The following is an 18,395-nucleotide window of genomic DNA, read 5'->3' as shown; positions in this document are numbered from 1 at the left end:
CCTGGGTGCTACAGCAGACACAAGTCAAAGGCATGAAGTCCACAAGGGCCAGGGTCCCAGGGCACACAGCAGGGTGGAGTAGGATGGAGAGCCATCTGGAGAAGCATGTGAGGAGAGCCAAGAGTTGGCCTGGAGGAGCGTCTTCATTTAATGACTCCCTTATGCTCACGTGCAGCTTTCATCAGCAATGTACCTGGGTATTGTGAAATTGCACATTAAGACAAGATGTAAAGAGGGAGAGAGGCAAAATCATTTTGCCCGTTGTGAATATTTGCACAAATAATCATCAGGACTCTGCTGAAGCCTGAGAACTATTTTGATAAGCCTTTCTGTGTGACTTTGATAATAGAAAACTTTCTGTTTCTAGAAGGAAATTCTGCTCACGTGTTCCTCTGGGCACTGGGACCGGGCTGTGAGCTGCCAGCCCCTTGACTGTGGTGTCCCCGACGCATCTTTGGTGAACTACGCAAACTTCTCCTGCTCAGAGGGAACCAGCTTTCTGAAACGCTGCTCTATCTCCTGTGTCCCACCAGCCAAGCTTCAAGGTATTGTCTGGCCAAGCAAGAGTTATATGCAAGTTTCCTTCAGATTCTCTCTCTTTGAGGCGGGGGTAGGGGGGTGTAGGCGGGTACTTTGGGGATCTTTTCTTTACTCCAGTGACCTTCCCACCTGTCTCTGCTGAAGCACCCTCTTTTGACAAGCAAGAGGCAACACATTCCTTGTCTCAACTACTTGGAAGGATGCCCCTCACTCAAGATCTCATTGATGAAAGAAACTGAGAGTTTCCTGTTTTTATTTGAGTTTATGTTCTCTGGAGTCAAGCCAACTAACAGTTTTCTGAGAGTATTAATAATTCAGATATCCTTTATCATGCACATTTTAAAATATTTACAACCCTTCTATGAGTTAGGTGCCTTTGGTCCTGTTTTAGCAATGATAGCGTAGTTGTATGGGCTGTACTGGTAGGGAGAGATGAGGATGTGGTAGAGCTTCTTCTGACCCCACATCTTGTTGTTGTTGTTTAAGAAAGTGTGGGAATAGGCTATTTTATTTTACTTGTTGTTTTTATTTATTTTGGCCACACCCCGAAGCATGTAGGAACTAGTTTCCCAACCAGGGATCAAACCCATGCCCCCTGCCTCGGAAACACAGCTTCTTAACCACTGAATTGCCAGGGAGGTCCTCTGACCCACATCTTGCTCTTCCTCGTGAACTTAGGTGTGCCCAACAGTGACTTGTTATAAATGCAGATTCTTAGACTCACGCTGACAGAGTCTGATTTCGTAAACATGAAGTGGGTTGGTGATACTCCTCTATGGGGTGTCCATATATTGAACTCGGAGAAACCACTGAAGCATATGGTGTATGGTGTTGAAGTACAGAAGTTTGTATCAAACTACCAGAGTTCAAACCCTGCCTCTGCCCTTACTAGCTTGGACAAATTACTTAAACTCAATTTCCTCATCTGCAAAATAGGGGATAATGATGGTATCTATTTCACAGGGTTGTTTGAGGTTTGAAGTTTACACAAGTGATACACGTAAAATGCTTACAGCAGTGCCTGGCATGTAATGAGCCCTATAAAAGTGTCAACTAGTATTACTGTAATCCTTTCCACGATACTGTCACTACTTTATTTTTTTCATTTGTAGTGAAGAATGAGGTAAGGATTTGGTTGATAGTCCTTCTTTCATTCAGGTCAAGAACTAGCTTTCTGACCTCTATGCCACACGAGAGAGCACAGAGATGCTCTGTGGGTAGAAAGATATAGGATAAACATTTGACCTGACATTTTAGAGAAGCTGCTCCACGAAAACTACTGTGACTTTTCAAGAATGACGGTCCTGTTGACAGGTCTTCGTTCTTTCTGTTTGTATTTTATTTTTGGACTCTCTGTTCTGAGCATCCTGTGCTTCTCTTTCTTGGAGTCAGGACTGAGCCCGTGGCTGACCTGTCTTGAAGACGGGCTCTGGTCTCTCCCTGAAGCCTACTGCAAGTTGGAGTGTGATGCTCCTCCTGTTATTCCGAATGCCACCCTGCTCCAGCCTCGCTGCCTCCAGGGCAATCACGACGTGGGCTCTACTTGCAGATACGAATGCAAACCAGGCTACTATGTGCTGGGAAGCACGGAGAATAAAGTCAGCAAGTAAGTTGGAATGTTCCTGGTGTTTGCAGTGCTCTCTGCACTTGTAACTTGCTCCTGTTCTTTCACTTGAAAAATCCGAGGCCATTGTTTTGGAAATAACATTAAGACGTTCTGGGTTGTCCACTGCTTGTTGTGTTTGTTTTTCTATATAATCCCTCTTCGACTGCACAAGTGTGTTCCCCAGTCATGACAGGCAGGCTGGCCAGATATGCTTCCTGTAAAGATATGCTTTCCCATAGCAATTTCAGAGTCTCATCTTAGTGTGTTTTAAAAGAATCTCTGCCCCAATTATTATTTTCCTTGAAAGTAAGTGTTAGGAGCTTCTTAAGTGGTACACACGTCACCCGAATCCAACTCTGTCCTAGAACATCATCATCAGGCCCATTGGAAGTTAAAAACTGTGGCTGTGGCAGAAATTGCCTAGGATGGTCTCCAACTCGGATTCTTACTGGGTATGCGATGCTGCGAAGTTTCTCTGTCTCAGTCTCTCATCTGTAAAACGAGGATAATGATAATAATAATGTAGGAAATAAGTAAATTAATATGCATAAAACTTGAGTCAGTGAATTAATTGTTTTAATTTTAATTTTATTACTGGCTGTGCTGGATCTGCAGTGCTGTGCTCAGGTTTTCTCTACTTGCGGCGAGTAGGGGTTATCTCTATTGCAGTCGCAGAGCGTGGGCTCAGCAGTTGAGGCTCAGGGAATTTGTTGCTCTGCAGCAAATGGAGTCTTCCTGGACTAGGAATCGAACTCATGTTCCCTTGATTGGCAGGCAGATTCTTAACCACTGGACTACCAGGGAAACCCAGTAAATCTATTTTTAAAACATAAAACTCAATTAGTTCATTAGTTCAGTCGCTCAGTCATGTCCAACTCTTTGCGACCCCATGAATCACAGCACGCCAGGCCTCCCTGTCCATCGCCAACTCCCAGAGTTCACTCAAACTCATGTCCATCGAGTCGGTGATGCCATCCAGCATTTCATTCTCTGTCGTTCCTTTCTCCTCCCACCCCCAGTCCTTCCCAGTGAGTGAGTCTTTTCCAGTGAGTCAACTCTTCGCATGAGGTGGCCAAAGTATTGCAGTTTCAGCTTCAGCATCAGTCCTTCCAATGAACACCCAGGGCTGATCTCCTTCAGAATGGACTGGTTGGATCTCCTTGCAGTACAAGGGACTCTCAAGAGTCTTTTCCAGCACCACAGTTCAAAAGCATCAATTCTTCTGCGCTCAGCTTTCTTCACAGTCCAACTCTCACATCCATACATGACCACGGGAAAAACAATAGCCTTGACTAGACGGACCTTAGTTGGCAAAGTAATGTCTCTGCTTTTTAATATGCTATCTAGGCTGGTCATAACTTTCCTTCCAAGGAGCAAGCGTCTTTTAATTTCATGGCTGCAGTCAGCATCAGCAGTGATTTTGGAGCCAAAAAAAATAAAGTCTGACACTGTTTCCACTGTTTCCCCATCTATTTCCCATGAAATGATGGGACCAGATGCCATGATTTTGTTTTCTGAATGTTGCGCTTCAAGCCAACCTTTTCACTCTCCTCTTTCACTTTCATCAAGAGGCTTCTTAGTTCCTCTTCACTTTCTGCCGTGAGGGTGGTGTCATCTGCATATCTGAGGTTATTGATATTTCTCCCGGCAATCTTGATTCCAACTTGTGCTTCTTTCAGCCCAGCATTTCTCATGATGTACTCTGTATAGAAGTTCAATAAGCAGGGTGACAACATACAACCTTGACGTACTCCTTTTCCTATTTGGAACCAGTCTGTTGTTCCATGTCCAGTTCTAACTGTTGCTTCCTGACCTGCATACAGGTTTCTCAAGATGGAGAAGCTCTATATAGTTAGCAAAAACAAGACCAGGAGCTGACTGTGGCTCAGATCATGAACTCCTTATTGCCAAATTCAGAATTAAATTGAAGAAAGTAGGGAAAACCACTAGACCATTCAGATATGACCTAAATCAAATCCCTTATGATTATACAGTGGAAGTGAGAAATAGATTTAAGGGACTAGATCTGATAGATAGAGTGCCTGATGACACTCTATGGACAGAGGTTTGTGACATTGTACAGGAGACAGGGACCAAGACCATCCCCATAGAAAAGAAATGCAAAAAAACAAAATGCCTGTCTGAGGAGGCCTTACAAATAGCTGTGAAAAGAAGAGAAGCGAAAAGCAAAGGAGAAAAGGAAAGATATAAGCATCTGAATGCAGAGTTCCAAAGAATAGCAAGGAGAGATAAAGGATTCCTCAGTGATCAATGCAAAGAAATAGAGGAAATCAATAGAATAGGAAAAACAAGGGATCTCTTCAAAAAAATTAGAGATACCAAGGGAACATAAAACTCAATACATATTATCTATTACTATTGTAATTATAGTGTTTCTGCTTTAGCTTCCTGGACTTTGTGTGTATACATTCCTAGACCCAGAAATCAAGAGGACCTTTCTTCTTAAGGGACCTGAAAGAATAAAACCTTTGCTGCATAATTTAAGAGAAACTGTTTTGAAGACATTTGTTCTGGGGTTCAAATCCCAGTTGTGACCCATTTTATTAGCTGAGTAACCTCAGGCAAGTTACTGAGCTCTTTAGGTCTCATCTCCTTTGTAAAGTGGGGATAATGCCCGCATCAAAGTGCTCAGTTGAGGATTAAACAAGATAATACATATTCAGCCCCAATAGCTCAGCAGGCAAAGAATTCGCCTACAATACAGGAGATGTGGGTTCAGTCCCTGGGTTGGGAAGATCCCATGGAGGAAGGCAATGGCAACCCACTCCAGTGTTCTTGCCTGGAGAATCCCAGGAACGGGGGAGCCTGGTGTGCTGCCGTCTATGGGGTCGCACAGAGTCGGACACGACTGAAGCGACTTAGCAGCAGCAGCAGCAGTCTACATCCAGCCATCTCAGTATGGGACGGATTAAGTCTGGCTTCGCCCAGAGCCCTTCACTCCTGAGAAAACACAAGATAATATTTGAGGGAGGGGAACCCCCTCCTCATCATCTCAGCCCAAGGCAAGAGCCAGACTAATTAGAACAAGAATAATACTGATGAAAAATTCATAGGAAGCAGCATTCTGGTTCAGTGACTCTAGCAGGTACAATCTACAGTTTTTGACAACCAAAAAACACATTTGCATGTTCTGGTCATAGGGTCTAGATCAATTTGCATCAGCATACATTGATGGGCAGGGAGGGCCCAGGTCATCTTCCAGTGAGAATGACATTACAATCAGCTGTTTAATTTGAAGGCTGCTGTTTTCTTGCTTTTTTTTTCTTTTCTTCTTGCTTTCCTTCTTTCACACCTGCAACCAACTCAGGGGTCTGCTGTTGCTGCTGCTGCTGCTGCTAAATCACTTCAGTCTTGTCCAACTCTGTGCAACCCCATAGACGGCAGCCTACCAGGCTCCCCCGTCCCTGGGATTCTCCAGGCAAGAACACTGGAGTGGGTTGCTATTGCCTTCTCTGCAGGGGTCTGCAGAACAGTGCAATAAAGACTAGAGGGAGAGAGAACAATCTCGGGACCAGGAGGAATTCAGGGCAGAGGGATTTTTTCCTAGCTCCTCAGGCCCATGGCTGAGCTTTGCATTGGGAAGAGTGAGGCGTCCCCCCCAGATGATGGGCTTCTACTGCATCCACGTCTCCACCAGCTTCCCCGCCCCAGCAGGGGCAAACAGGGGCCATTTGCTGGCATGACTTTATTTTCTGGTTGAGAAACTGGAAGCTTGCATTACAACGTCAGCATGGGTTTGAGCTTAAACATTTACATTTGCAAGCACCATCCTGAGGAGAGATTAAATTATTTACCACACTGTGTAAACTGATTTCAATCTTAGTTTACACCTGTTTACATACGGCAGTAGATTGGTAATCAGAAGTTTGCAAGTCAGGAGTAAATCACTGTCACTTGCTGCTTGTGTTTACCCAACAAACTATGTCAGCCTTGTCCCTTGCTTGGAGCCCAGCGTTGTACAAATGGAGCCCTGAAATTCTTTCTAGGGCATACAGGCAGTGGGAGAAGAGGTTGAGAGAAGTTGGCAGGGAAATCAGCTCAGACAGAGTGGGCACGCGCTAGGCTTCTGCACCTCTCTGAGAAGTGGAAAAACCCCCCTGATGGTCAAGTTCGCCCCTTGTTCATTGCATGACCCTGAACAATGTACTCCACAATCATAGCCATGTGTCTCAGACTTTGCATTCTTAATGTGAGGGGCAGTAATGACTTCTACTGAACAGTATTGTTTTGATGCCCAAAGTAGGTAATGTCCTGAAAGTGTTTTATAAACTATAACTTTTTGTTCATTTCTTTTTGGAAGAAGGAAACAACTACCAAAATATCAGCCAAGTACATTGCCTTCCTGCTTCTTCTCAAGTCTGTTGAATATTGTTTCAAGAGAGAAAAAGAGAAGTGCTGCGTCTGCTTCTCTTCTATCCAGCTTGTTTAAGTTTTGTCCCGTTGCACTTGGAGGTTAGCGTGGAAGGCACAGCTGCAGCTGGCACCTTCTCCCGTGCATGCTGTGTGTCAGCCTTGGGGTTAGGAGCAAAGACACCTGCAAGAGTAGGACCAAGGCTCTGGCCTTCAGGAGCACACAGCCTCCATGCTCCCTGTTTCATGGGCATCTTTTCTTCTTGCAAGAGAGCATAGGAGTGGACATGGACCACAGTAGGCCCTTTCTCTTGGCCCTTGGATCCCTTGCCCCTTCTTTCTGGGGTTTGAAGACGTCACTGTTCACACTGAATCTAGTCCCTGAAGACAGGGAAATGCAATGGTTTGGCCTGGGTAGTGCACTTTGACCTTGAAGTCCTGAGTAGAGTCAGCATTACCCAAACCATATAGATTCTATAAAGGGAAAAACTGAGAAGGAGGTTAAGTGGATGTTGGGGTGACAAAAATTCAGTGAAACAAATGTCTATTATATGGTACAATCATAGGCTGGTACAGGCATATGGTGAAGTATCCTTCTAAACATTAAAGCTGTTTAGAAGAATATTACAGACATGGGAAAATATTCACAATAAATATATTTATAAAAGCAAGAACATAATTATTATAAATGACACAATCCCTATTTTCCACATTAAAGTATATTTTTAGCATTCTTTTTCAGTAGCTAGAAGTGATGATGACATTAACAGTCATAATCTCTATATAGTAGGTTTACAGGGAATATAGCTTTTATTTTTCTGCTTGTTTATATATGCTAAATTTTCAACTTTAGAATGAGATAAATAGTTTTAAAACGAAGTAATGAAGTGAGCTAGAAAGAGGAGATCATAGCCATTTGTGGAGGTGGAGAGTGATCAAAGGAGAACTAACCACATCTTTCTAAACAAGCAAACCAAACAGAGACCAGCAGTCCAAGATGGCATTAAGACAGGGATTGCCACTGGCATCCTGTTTCTAGACTCATCTATATTTTTTGAATTGAAGTATAATTGCTTTACTCTGTTGTGTTAGCTTCTGCTGTGCAATAATGTGAGTCAGCTCTAAGTATACATATATCGCCTACCTCTTGAGCCTCCCTCCCACCCCTCTTCATCCTACATGGAGATGGATCTAGGTCATCACAGAGCACTGAGCTGAGCTTCCTGTGCTATACAGCAGCTTCCCACTAGCTGTCTATTTTACAAATGGTGTTGTGTATACGTCAGCACCACTCTCCCAATTCCTCTCACCCCCCGTCCCCCCTCCATGTCCAGTGTCCGTTCTCTGCATCTCTATTCCGGCCCTGCAAATAGATTCATCTGTACCATTTTTCTAGATTCCACATATATGCATTAATATGCAAGCACCATCTCTGTTCTTGAAGGCTGTCTCAGACCTCATCTCCTCCAGTCCTAACACCTCTTCCCTGAGTTCCAGCAGATCATCATACTCCCAAAGCCAAAGGTCTGCCCACAGCTGTGTCAGCCAAATGACACCTCCAAACAGGCTTTCCCCCTTCTTACTGTCTAAAATGAATTATGACCAACAAGGACCTACTGTAAAGCACAGGGAACTTACTGTTTTGTAACAACCTATGAGGGAAACAAAGCTGAAAAAGAATATATATATATATATATATACACTTTATGTATTATATGTATATATATATATATATATACATATGTAACTGAATCACTGTTCTGTACACCTGAAACGAACACAGCATTGTAGATCAACTATAGTTTAAAAAAAAACACCTCAAATATATATATATATATATTTATTTACTAGAAAGAAGAAAACTCCAGCAAAATGTCAAGACCATGGGCAAGTGGCAGGACTCAGGGAGATTTTTTTGTCTTCTGATTTCAGGTTCTTTTAATAAATAATCATATTTTATAATAAATAAGAGGAACTCCTCCACCTTTACCCTGGATCGCGTAATCCTTCTCAAACCTTTCCCTCAACCTCTTCACCTTCCTCTTCCTGCAGCTGAAGTCTCTCTCTTCCTCACGCCGGATTCCTTCTCTTTAATTGTGCTCAGGTCTCTCCTACATTAAAACTCAAAACAAGCAGAGCCTTTTCTTGACCCATGTTCCTTTCCAGCTATCACAGCTTCCCCGTCCCTTATGAAATGTGTTAAAAGAGTCATTCGTGTTCACCATCCCCATCTATAGTTTTTTCTCTCCTTCACATTTTGACACTCAAGTTTCCCATCCCATCTCTCCACTAAAGCTGAGGGTGCCATGAACATCGCTGCCAAATGCAGGGACTCTTCTTGGACCTAATGTGGTGTTAATTGCTCCAACTAACACCTGTCCAAATCTTTGTGACCCCATGGACACATAAGCCCATCAGGCTCTTCTGTTCATGGAATTCTCCAGGCAAGAACACTGGAGTGGGTTGCCATTGCCTTCTCTAGGGGATCTTCCTGACCCAGGGATTGAAACTGAGTGTCTTGTATTACTGGTAGATTCTTTACCATTTGAGACACCAGGGACCTAACGTTATGTGGGGATATTTGGCTTATGTTGTAATCACCCTGTGAGATAAAATGGATCCTCCCACCCAAATTTGGTTTGGCTGTGAGAAGTAATGATGCCACACATACATAGACCAAGAGAGTATTAAGAGGTTTGTGAGTTATATAATGAGACTTTTGGCGGAGAGAAAGGGAAAATCCCAAGTTGGTCTTCAAATGGCTTGAGTAATCAGGGGAAAGAGGCTAGTCAGGAGTTGGAGGTAGTTAGGGTGTGGGGCTTGAGTGAGAGTTTGTGCATGTGAGGGCTTCCCTAATAGCTCAGTTGGTAAAGAATCTGCCTGCAATGCAGGAGACCCTGGTTCGATTCCTGGGTCAGGAAGATCCCCTGGAGGAGGGATAGGCTATCCACTCCAGTATTCTTGGGCTTCCCTTGTGGCTCAGCTGGTAAAGAACCTGCCTGCAATGTGGGAGATCTGGGTTCGATCCCTGAGTTGGGAGAATCCCCTGGAGAAGGGAAAGGCTACCCACTCCAGTATTCTGGCCTGGAGAATCATGGACTGTATAGTCCATGGGGTCACAAAGAGTCGCACATGACTTTCACTTTCACTTGTGCTTGTGAACAGGACCTGGTATGGTTTGAACTTTATGCTGAGGTAAAAAGAGGAGGCACCCAGGCTTTCTTATCGGCTTGCTCAGATATGGGAGATGGTAGGGCTCGAAAGCTGTCAAGAGTCAAACATCAAAGATGGAGTCTGGCTCTTCAGTAAAACACACTTGTCTGAGCCCTCTTTGAGTCTTCTTCCTTGATTCTGCTCTATGTCACTCCCTTGATTTTCCGCTCTCTGCCTCGTCTCAATTTCCTTTTCTGGCTTTTCCTCCACTGCCCATGGCTTCAATGTTGGTGTTTCTCTGAACTCACTCTTCTCTTGTGTTCTGCACACTTGTCTGGGATGAAGCTCATTTACCCCAGTGGCCTCCACTACCTTCCACATGCTGGTGACCCTTAAACCCACACCTGCTATCTAATCTCTTCCCATGAGGGCTATAAGACTCGTTAGGACAATTGCCTGCAGGTAAAGCCACTTGGATATCTGAAATGCATTTCAAACTCTCCCTATATAAAACGGAGCCTATTATAAACTCTTTCAAATCTGTACATCCTTCTGCATTCCATGTGGTTGGACAAGTCAGGTGAGAGATCTGCATATAACCTGAGACACATTTTTTTTTTTAAAAATCCATATATGACTTTATTTTTTTTAATTTATAAAGTGTTATGGAAAGAACACATATGAGTATCATTCTATTGGTGATGACAACTGAACAATACTCACAAAACATAACTCTTCTTGAGTAACTAATAATGATCAGAGACTGTAAATGTACATTATTGAGAAATATCGAACAACTAGAGGACAATTGCTGTACAATATTGTGTTGGCCTCTGCCACCAGCAACACAAATTGGCCTGAGACTCTTAAACATCCTTCTCCCTCAGTCAAATCAGTCATCAGCTTCCATCAAATGTCATTATCTTATTGACTCTTGGCCATTTCTCCTCACCCTGCTGCCACTTTTCTATGGCAAATCACTATCCTTTGTCATGTATGAACTGAGCTTTCTGACTCCAGTCTTTCCCCCTTCAATACATTCACTACTTTGCAGAAATAGCAATCTTCAACAAATTTCAACCCACTTATAGTATTCCCCTTCTATAAAACTAAATGATCAACCTTTCTTCTATTTCATCTGAGACACTGAAAAAGCTTAAAATTAAAAATATTTTCAAGGTCTTGCATGATCTTGCTGGGCCCGGCTTACCTCTCCAGAATCATCATTATGTTCCCTGGGAGATCACTTCTCTCCAGTTATTAGACACAAAACCTTCTGTAGGATAGGTTCTAATGCCCTGAGTTTCTTTTACTTCTTTATATACACCATAGCTAGCATGCCTCTGGGCTTCAAAACATGCTATTCCTTCTGGTCTGAGCTCTCCCCAACAGTGGCCTTTTTCTTGGCTAACTCTTGCATGCGTGTGTACAAGGTAAGTCACTTCAGTTGTGTCCAACTCTTTGCAACTCTATGGACCATAGCCCACCAGGCTCCTCTGTCCAGGGGATTCTCCAGCAAGAATACTGGAGTGGGTTGCCATGCCCTTCTCCAGGGGATCTTCCTGTCCCAGGGATTGAACTTGTGTCTCTATGTCTCCTGCATTGGCAGGCAGATTCTTCACCACCAGCCTTACTGTCCTATTTTTAAGATAGGTATGATTTTTATTTCCAAAGCCTTCCAGATCTCCCTAGTCTGTAAGAAATGTCCCTCCCATGGTTTCCCACTGCACAGAAGACTTCGTTGACAACATCATTTATTTCACTGAGTAGAAGTGGTTTGATTACCTGTTCAGTAGACCATGGATATTTGTTTAGCATCATGTGGCCAGTGGCTTCTACATTTATTGATAGGTACTCAATAAACACTTTCTAAATGGATGAAAAGACTGCCTTGTTAGAAAATTCATGGTAGAATTTTAATGTTAAATTTGATGCTAAAACGGTGAAGGGAAATTTTGGGTTTTTTTCTTATGAGGGGTGGAAATTTCTATTTCAAGTGCTTTAGAGTGAAAGAAACCCTTAAAACTATTGTCTGTTTTTTGTTTTTTCTTTACCTAGCAATTTGTCTCAGCAACATAGAAGGAGTAATCATTCTTCAGAGATAGTTTTAATTTCATTCATTGAACTGACATTTAAATTTTATTGGCAAACTCTGCAGAAGTTGGTGGTAACAGAAAAGGGGTTAGATCTCTCAACAAGCTCACCAGAACAGTGGTTCCCATACCTGACTGTATGTTAGCATCAGCTGGGCAAGTTCAAATACCTCAGTGCTTTGCATTAATCTTCTGCAAAGATGCCTAAGTCACTCCAATGTGCAGCCAAAATGACGAAGCACAATCTAGAAGCACGAACCTTTCTTCATGTAAGAACAATGGGACTTATACTTTCCTAAAAATATCCAGAGTTACACTTTCTTTTCTCAAAATTATTGTAGCAGCACTTTTGCATGCTAGATTTCACATGTCTCTTTGGGTTTATTTATTTTTGGAGAAAATACAAACAATGGTAACTCCAAAGAAGTGGTCAAGTTAGATAGTTTGGGGAGTTCTTTCTTGTTCATATTTTATAATACACACACACACCCTTCTTTTCTTTTCATCCCATGCGATTTACTTTCACATGCATATTATCATCAGTCACATTTATCAGGTTAATGTTTCATTAACCCAACTTCCCAGGAAGCTAAAATAAATGTGCTTGACTTATATTTTATCAAAAGACCATATTCTATTCTCCCTCATCTTTCGCTCCAATGGTTATCTTTTTCTCATTGGTTGCTATCTTTATGTGTGAAGTTTAGATTAACCCCATTAGGGCCCACAATTAATTGAAATTAGAAATCATCCTAGCCTTCTAACTTAGACAGCCTTCCCCTCTATAAGGTAGTCATTCATCAAGATGCCATCTGAAAGGTAGTGTCAGAGTAAGATCTTTCTAAGAGTAATTGTAAATAACCATCTTTCTGAGGGTCACTTTTCCAGTGAGCATAAATCCACTGAAGGTCTATAAACACAAACATAGGTTCAGACTCACTACTTTAAAAAGGCCTCACGTTGTGTTTATGCATTGTTTGATTGTTAATGCCTTCAGTGAGGTTTGTCTGATCTGATTTGGGAGAAGAGTGGGAGAGGGCTTCATAGTTACATGTGTGTACTTGACCCATCTCTACACTCATAGGGAGATTGTTTAGTGTGACAGAGAGCTAAAAATCATAAGGTCTTGACTCTGTTCTATTGGGTTAATGATGATGATGACAATAATAATTCATCACTATTTGCTATATGAAGCACTTTTCATATATTACCTCATTTATTTCTTATGACACTGATATAAAATAATAGTATAATGTAGAATAACATACTATGATATGATAACGTACAACTTGAAATAATAATAGTAATACATTTAATTTAATAATTTATATTAATACTTATACTTAATATAGTATTATAATACTATAATTTAATAATAAATACATTATTATCTCCTCTTTCAGAGACTCAGAGTATTGTTAAGCAGCCATCCCATGATCACTCACCAATATATGATGTTAAGCTCACTCTAACACCAAAGCCCATGCTCTTGGCTAACAACACTTTTGATCTTGAGTAAATTACTACATTTCTCTGAGGCTCTTTTTTCCACCTCTGCAAAATAATGGAAAATCTTGAGTGACTTTAAACTCTGTAAGTCTATCTCAACAGAATTAATGAGAAGAGTTAAAACTTTGGTACAATACCAGTGAGGGAAGTGGTACATGAAATTTGTTACCACCAGGAAAAAAAGAAGCAGGTTTGTATATAAACACAAACACTACACAGACATGATCTTAGTAGGCAATACTTAATGTACTCTTGGAGAGATCCTGATCCAGATGAATAGCCAAGGTTTTATTCTCTTCCTTTTGATGGGTTTTGGTGAATTGTTCTCCATTCACACCCAAGAGGATGAGTTCTAGATCTTTCTTGAAGGCAGAATATTGCATACATTTATTAAGAGTTCTAGAATTGAGTTTAAAGATTAAGCAAGTCTCTAAAACTTTTAAAGAAGAAAATTTAGTCAAATTCTTAGGAAGATTTTCTTTTGTGCAAGGTATCTCTCTTTTCTTAGTGCGTGCCAAGTCACTTCAGTTGTGTCTGACTCTTTGCAACCCTATGGACTGTAGCCCTCTAGGCTCCTCTGTCCAAGGGGATTCTCCAGGAGAGAATGTATTAGAGTGGGTTGCCATGCCTTCCTCCAGGGGTTCTTCCCAACCCAGGGCTTGAACCTGCATCTCTTATGTCTCCTGCATTGGCCGGCATGTTCTTTACCACTAACACCACAGTATTAATAGTTAATTACACAGGTTCTGAGGTAGTGAGATTTAAATTTGCATCCCCACTCTTCTATTTACTAGCTCTTTGATCTTGGGAAAGTCATTGATCTCTATCAAACATGACTAATTTTATTTACCAAATGATAATAAGAAAGAGGGGTGCTTACAAAGTTTTACGAGGATTGAATGAGACAATAGATAGATGAACTGAGCACAGTTCTTAGTCTTGTCCAGCTTCAAGTCAGCAATAGACGCTGTTTATCAGCATCATCATCTCCAACAGGTTACTGCTCCTTGTAAAATGACTGTTGCTTTTTTTTGTGTTTAATGGGTATTCTTCCTTAGCCAGGAATCTACTCAGCTACATTTTTTATCAGGAGATATCGTCTCCCATTCTGTGGCTGGTTTCTGTGCCCCAGAAAAACAACATAGAGACCAGAAAGACTGAAAGTGGCATTCCAAATGGGAAGTACCGGTCTTCAGTTACAGGGTGGTAAGGGAGTACATTTCCCCTGCATAAGGGAAAAAATACACATCAAAACAGAATGTTCATTAAATAAGAAAAATGCTTGTACTTCCTTCCACCAGTCAGAACCCCCTCTGAATGTTTCATCTTATCCCACTATGAGTTATCCAAACACTACAGTGGCTTCAAGTGGACCATGAAAAGGAAAAAGGGGGATGTGGCGAAAAGGAAACGGAAATTAAATCATCAACAAAATACAGGTGGCCATACTTCAAAAATTAGGGTGGGCAAATACAGTCAAGCTGGTCTCAGAGGAGAAGGGAAGGGCATGTCCTTAGAGATATTGCCTAAATTTTTAGGCTCTTTTAATCTTTTTGAACCGTAGCTTGATTCTCTGAGGTTCAATTGATTTTATTCTACCATTGCAAGGGAGAGAAAGTCTTGGCAAATGAAATGAAGGGCTCAGTTGAGGCAAATGCTAAAAATCTTAAGTACCCTGGATTTGTAATTTTAAAAAATTCAGTAAAATAATATACCTAGTTTTTAAACTCTTTGTCATAACATCATGCATATACATACATGACTAGATACTGAAGTGAATAAACCTATGTATATAGAGACACACATGCTAGCCATGATTTGCCAATTAATGGGTCACACTGTAATCTTTATGCACACCCATGCATCTGTGAGAAATAGAAATTTGTTTTCTTTCCATTAAGACATTGTCTGGCTTTCTAATTAGTGTTTATAGTAAATACATTCAAAGTTTATCCTTGGAATGCTCAATTCGTTTGCCATCGTAGGATACTGTGAGCTTTAGGCTAATTTATTACAGCCTCTTTTGGCACAAAAGTGACTGAACCTCTGCTCCAAGCCTTGGACACTCGCATACACACCTGGGTACAGGCCAGCTCGCTGCTGTAGGCTTCACAGGCTCAGGCGATTGGCATGCAGCCTTCACTTTGAACACAGCATTTGTTGAACTTAAAAATTTCCCTGTGACCTTCAATCCCAGACTAGGGAGAGTCTTATTGTAAAAACTGCCCTTTCTCTTCTGATATTATATTGACCACTGATTTCTCTGTTCATCAGGAAAAATAACTTTAAACATTTAGTAAGAATAAGTGCTGGGTTGTTAAATAGAAGCCAATAGGTTCTTCAACCCAGAATTTCTCTCCCTGATGCCCGTTCTACACTTCCTTTTTGCTTCTCTATCCAGTCTCGGGCTCCTGCCAAGTCCTTCTTCAGCATAGTGGGTGAGCATTTTGATTGTGAGCTTGGCTTTGTTCTTAAGGGTCAGGTCAGGCCCAGCTAATTTATGAACTGTCTCCTGAAGGATTCTGGGTGGAACAAAAATCTGAAGAATTAACTAGGGTGGAAAGACTGAGTAGAATGTTAACATTCCACATTTTAATCACATACACACAGGGAAAGGGTGGAGAGCTTGGTCATCCGAGCTAATAATTTCCCTGGCTTGTTGAGCCTTGTATGTGCCAGTCATTGGACTACATGCTATCTATACACTAACTTACAAAATCTTGTAGTGATCCTATAAGGAAACTCTTATCCCCATTTTTCAGATAGGAAAATTGAGAGAAGAAAATGTCAGAGAGTCAGGAAGGGCCACAGCTGGGCTTTGAGCATTAGTTTCCTGGCTGTCGTCAGCTCTTAACCACACTGCACACCATCTTTCTGTTGGGAATTACTCAGTGTGGCCACTAACAGCCTGCTGAAGGCCACTATGACCTCTGATTCCTCCTCTTCAGTCAGGAAAAGCTGGCCAATATTAATCAGCCTTTCCATTCCAGCCCACATCAGATGGATGAGGCAAATTTCAGGGTCCACCTGTGTGAATTCTGAAGTCATGACGTAGGTCACAACTTGCCACGTGTTCTGATAGCTCACTAGTGGACTCAGGTCTCATCACTGTTGTGGCTTCTGGGCAAGAGCCATGTCAAGAACTTTGCTTTCTAGGAGACCAACAGTGACGGCCAGAGATGGGGTCATGAACTCCCAGGGGAGGGTGTGGATGTGTGTACATTCTGTGAGTACTTTTCATCAAGCCTGTCTGTGAGTTAGACTGACAAGGAATAGGAATAAAACAACACCTAGAAGAAGAATTCAACTAGAAGCATTATGAAGATAGCTGAAGGATTCCTTATGGATGAGAGAACCCACCCTCTGAAATAGAATCCATACAATTTGCAGCTCTTTCCTGCCAGACTTTTATCCCACCCAGGCTCTTCTTCCTGCCCTGCCTCTTCCCCACAGAGGCTACATATATGCCTTTTTTTTCCATTTACACGTTAGACCAATGCTTGAAACACAAACTACCTTTCACATCACTGGCTCCTGCATGCACTGTTCCTTCTGTGTGGTGGGCCTTTCTCCTTCTCTAACAAACCCATCTTAATGTGTTCCCTTCCTGATAGCCTTCCTTCTGTTCTTTTTTGGGGCCCCACAATTTCGTCTTCTGGCCTTATTATAGTATTAATATTTGTTTCTACAATAGCAGGACCGAATGTAATACACAGGCACATACTAGTGCTTAATGAATATTTGTTGACTGAACATCAGTTCAGTTCAGTTCAGTCTCTCAGTCGTGTCTGACTCTTTGCGACCCCATGAATCTCAGCATGCCAGGCCTCCCTGTCCATCACCAACTCCCAGAGTTCACCCAAACTCATGTGCATCGAGTCGGTGAGGCCATCCAGCCATCTCATCCTCTGTCGTCCCCTTCTCCTCCTGCCCCCAATCCCTGCCAGCATCAGGGTCTTTTCCAATGAGTCAACTCTTCATATGAGGTGGCCAAAGTATTGGAGCTTCAGCCTCAGCATCAGTCCTTCCAATGAACACCCAGGACTGATCTCCTTTAGGATGGACTGGTTGGATCTCCTTGCAGTCCAAGGAACTCTCAAGAGTTTTCTCCAACACCACAGTTCAAAAGCATCAATTCTTTGGCGCTCAGCTTTCTTCTCAGACTGAACATATCAATGGACAAATACAGGCATACCTCATTGTATTGCTCTTTGCTTTATTATGCTTTGTAGATAATTGTGTTTGTTTGCTTGTTTTACAAATTTAATGTTTGTGATAACCCTGTATTGAGCATTGAGCAAGTTTATTGGCACCATTTTTCTAACAGCATTTCCTCATTTTGTGTCTCTGCATCACATTTTGGTAATTTTTGCAATGTTTCAAATCTTCCACCAGCAAAAGATTATGACTCACTAAAGGTTCTGATGATGGTTAGCATTTTTTAGCAATAAAGCATTTTTAAATTAATATATGTAAATTTTAAATATAAAGCTGCTGCTACTGCTGCTGCTAAGTCGCTTCAGTCGTGTCCAACTCTGTGTGACCCCATAGATGGCAGCCCACCAGGCTCCCCCGTCCCTGGGATTCTCCAGGCAAGAACACTGGAGTGGGTTGCCATTTCCTTCTCCAATGTGTGGAAATGAAAAGTGAAAGTGAAGTTGCTCAGTCGTGTCCGACCCTTAGCAACCCCACGGACTGCAGCCCACCAGGCTCCTCCATCCATGGGATTTTCTAGGCAATAGTACTGGAGTGGCTTGCCATTGCCTTCTCCAAAATATAAAGCTATTGCACACTTAATAGACTATAGTATAGTATAAACATAACTTTTATATGCACTGGGAAAACAACAAATGCCTACGACTTGTTTTATTGTGATATTCACTTTATTGCAGTGGTCTGGAACTAAACCCACAATGTCTTCAAGGTATGCCTGTGACTGAATGATAAAAAGCAATGAAATCAAGAGATTCCTATTCAATGTTTCTATGTGTTAGACTCAGTTCATCACCGCATTTCAGTGTAATCACTAATCATTCAAACACACACTGAAGGGAATAGATACAGAATTCTGAGGAATAATTTTAATAGTTATTATACATGTTTGGCTTTAAATTGCATGGATT

The 18,395-nt window shown here is 41.8% G+C and overlaps 1 protein-coding gene across 1 annotated transcript in view; it reads left to right on the top strand.

Moving 5' to 3' along the window:
* PAPPA2 (pappalysin 2) overlaps window positions 1–18,395 on the top strand; it is a 323,227-nt gene that overhangs the window by 224,446 nt on the left and 80,386 nt on the right. The window contains exons 15-16 of the mRNA XM_055419199.2: window positions 368–545; window positions 1,933–2,146. Of these exons, the coding sequence (XP_055275174.2) occupies window positions 368–545; window positions 1,933–2,146 (392 nt within the window). The remainder of the gene's footprint in view (window positions 1–367; window positions 546–1,932; window positions 2,147–18,395) is intronic.

Source organism: Moschus berezovskii, chromosome 17 (assembly GCF_049115385.1).
Source record: "Moschus berezovskii isolate FMDL1 chromosome 17, NW_MosBer_1.0, whole genome shotgun sequence".
NCBI lineage: Eukaryota > Metazoa > Chordata > Mammalia > Artiodactyla > Moschidae > Moschus > Moschus berezovskii.
Note: the sequence above shows the minus strand (reverse complement) of the source record. Positions and strands in the feature narration are given on the sequence as shown.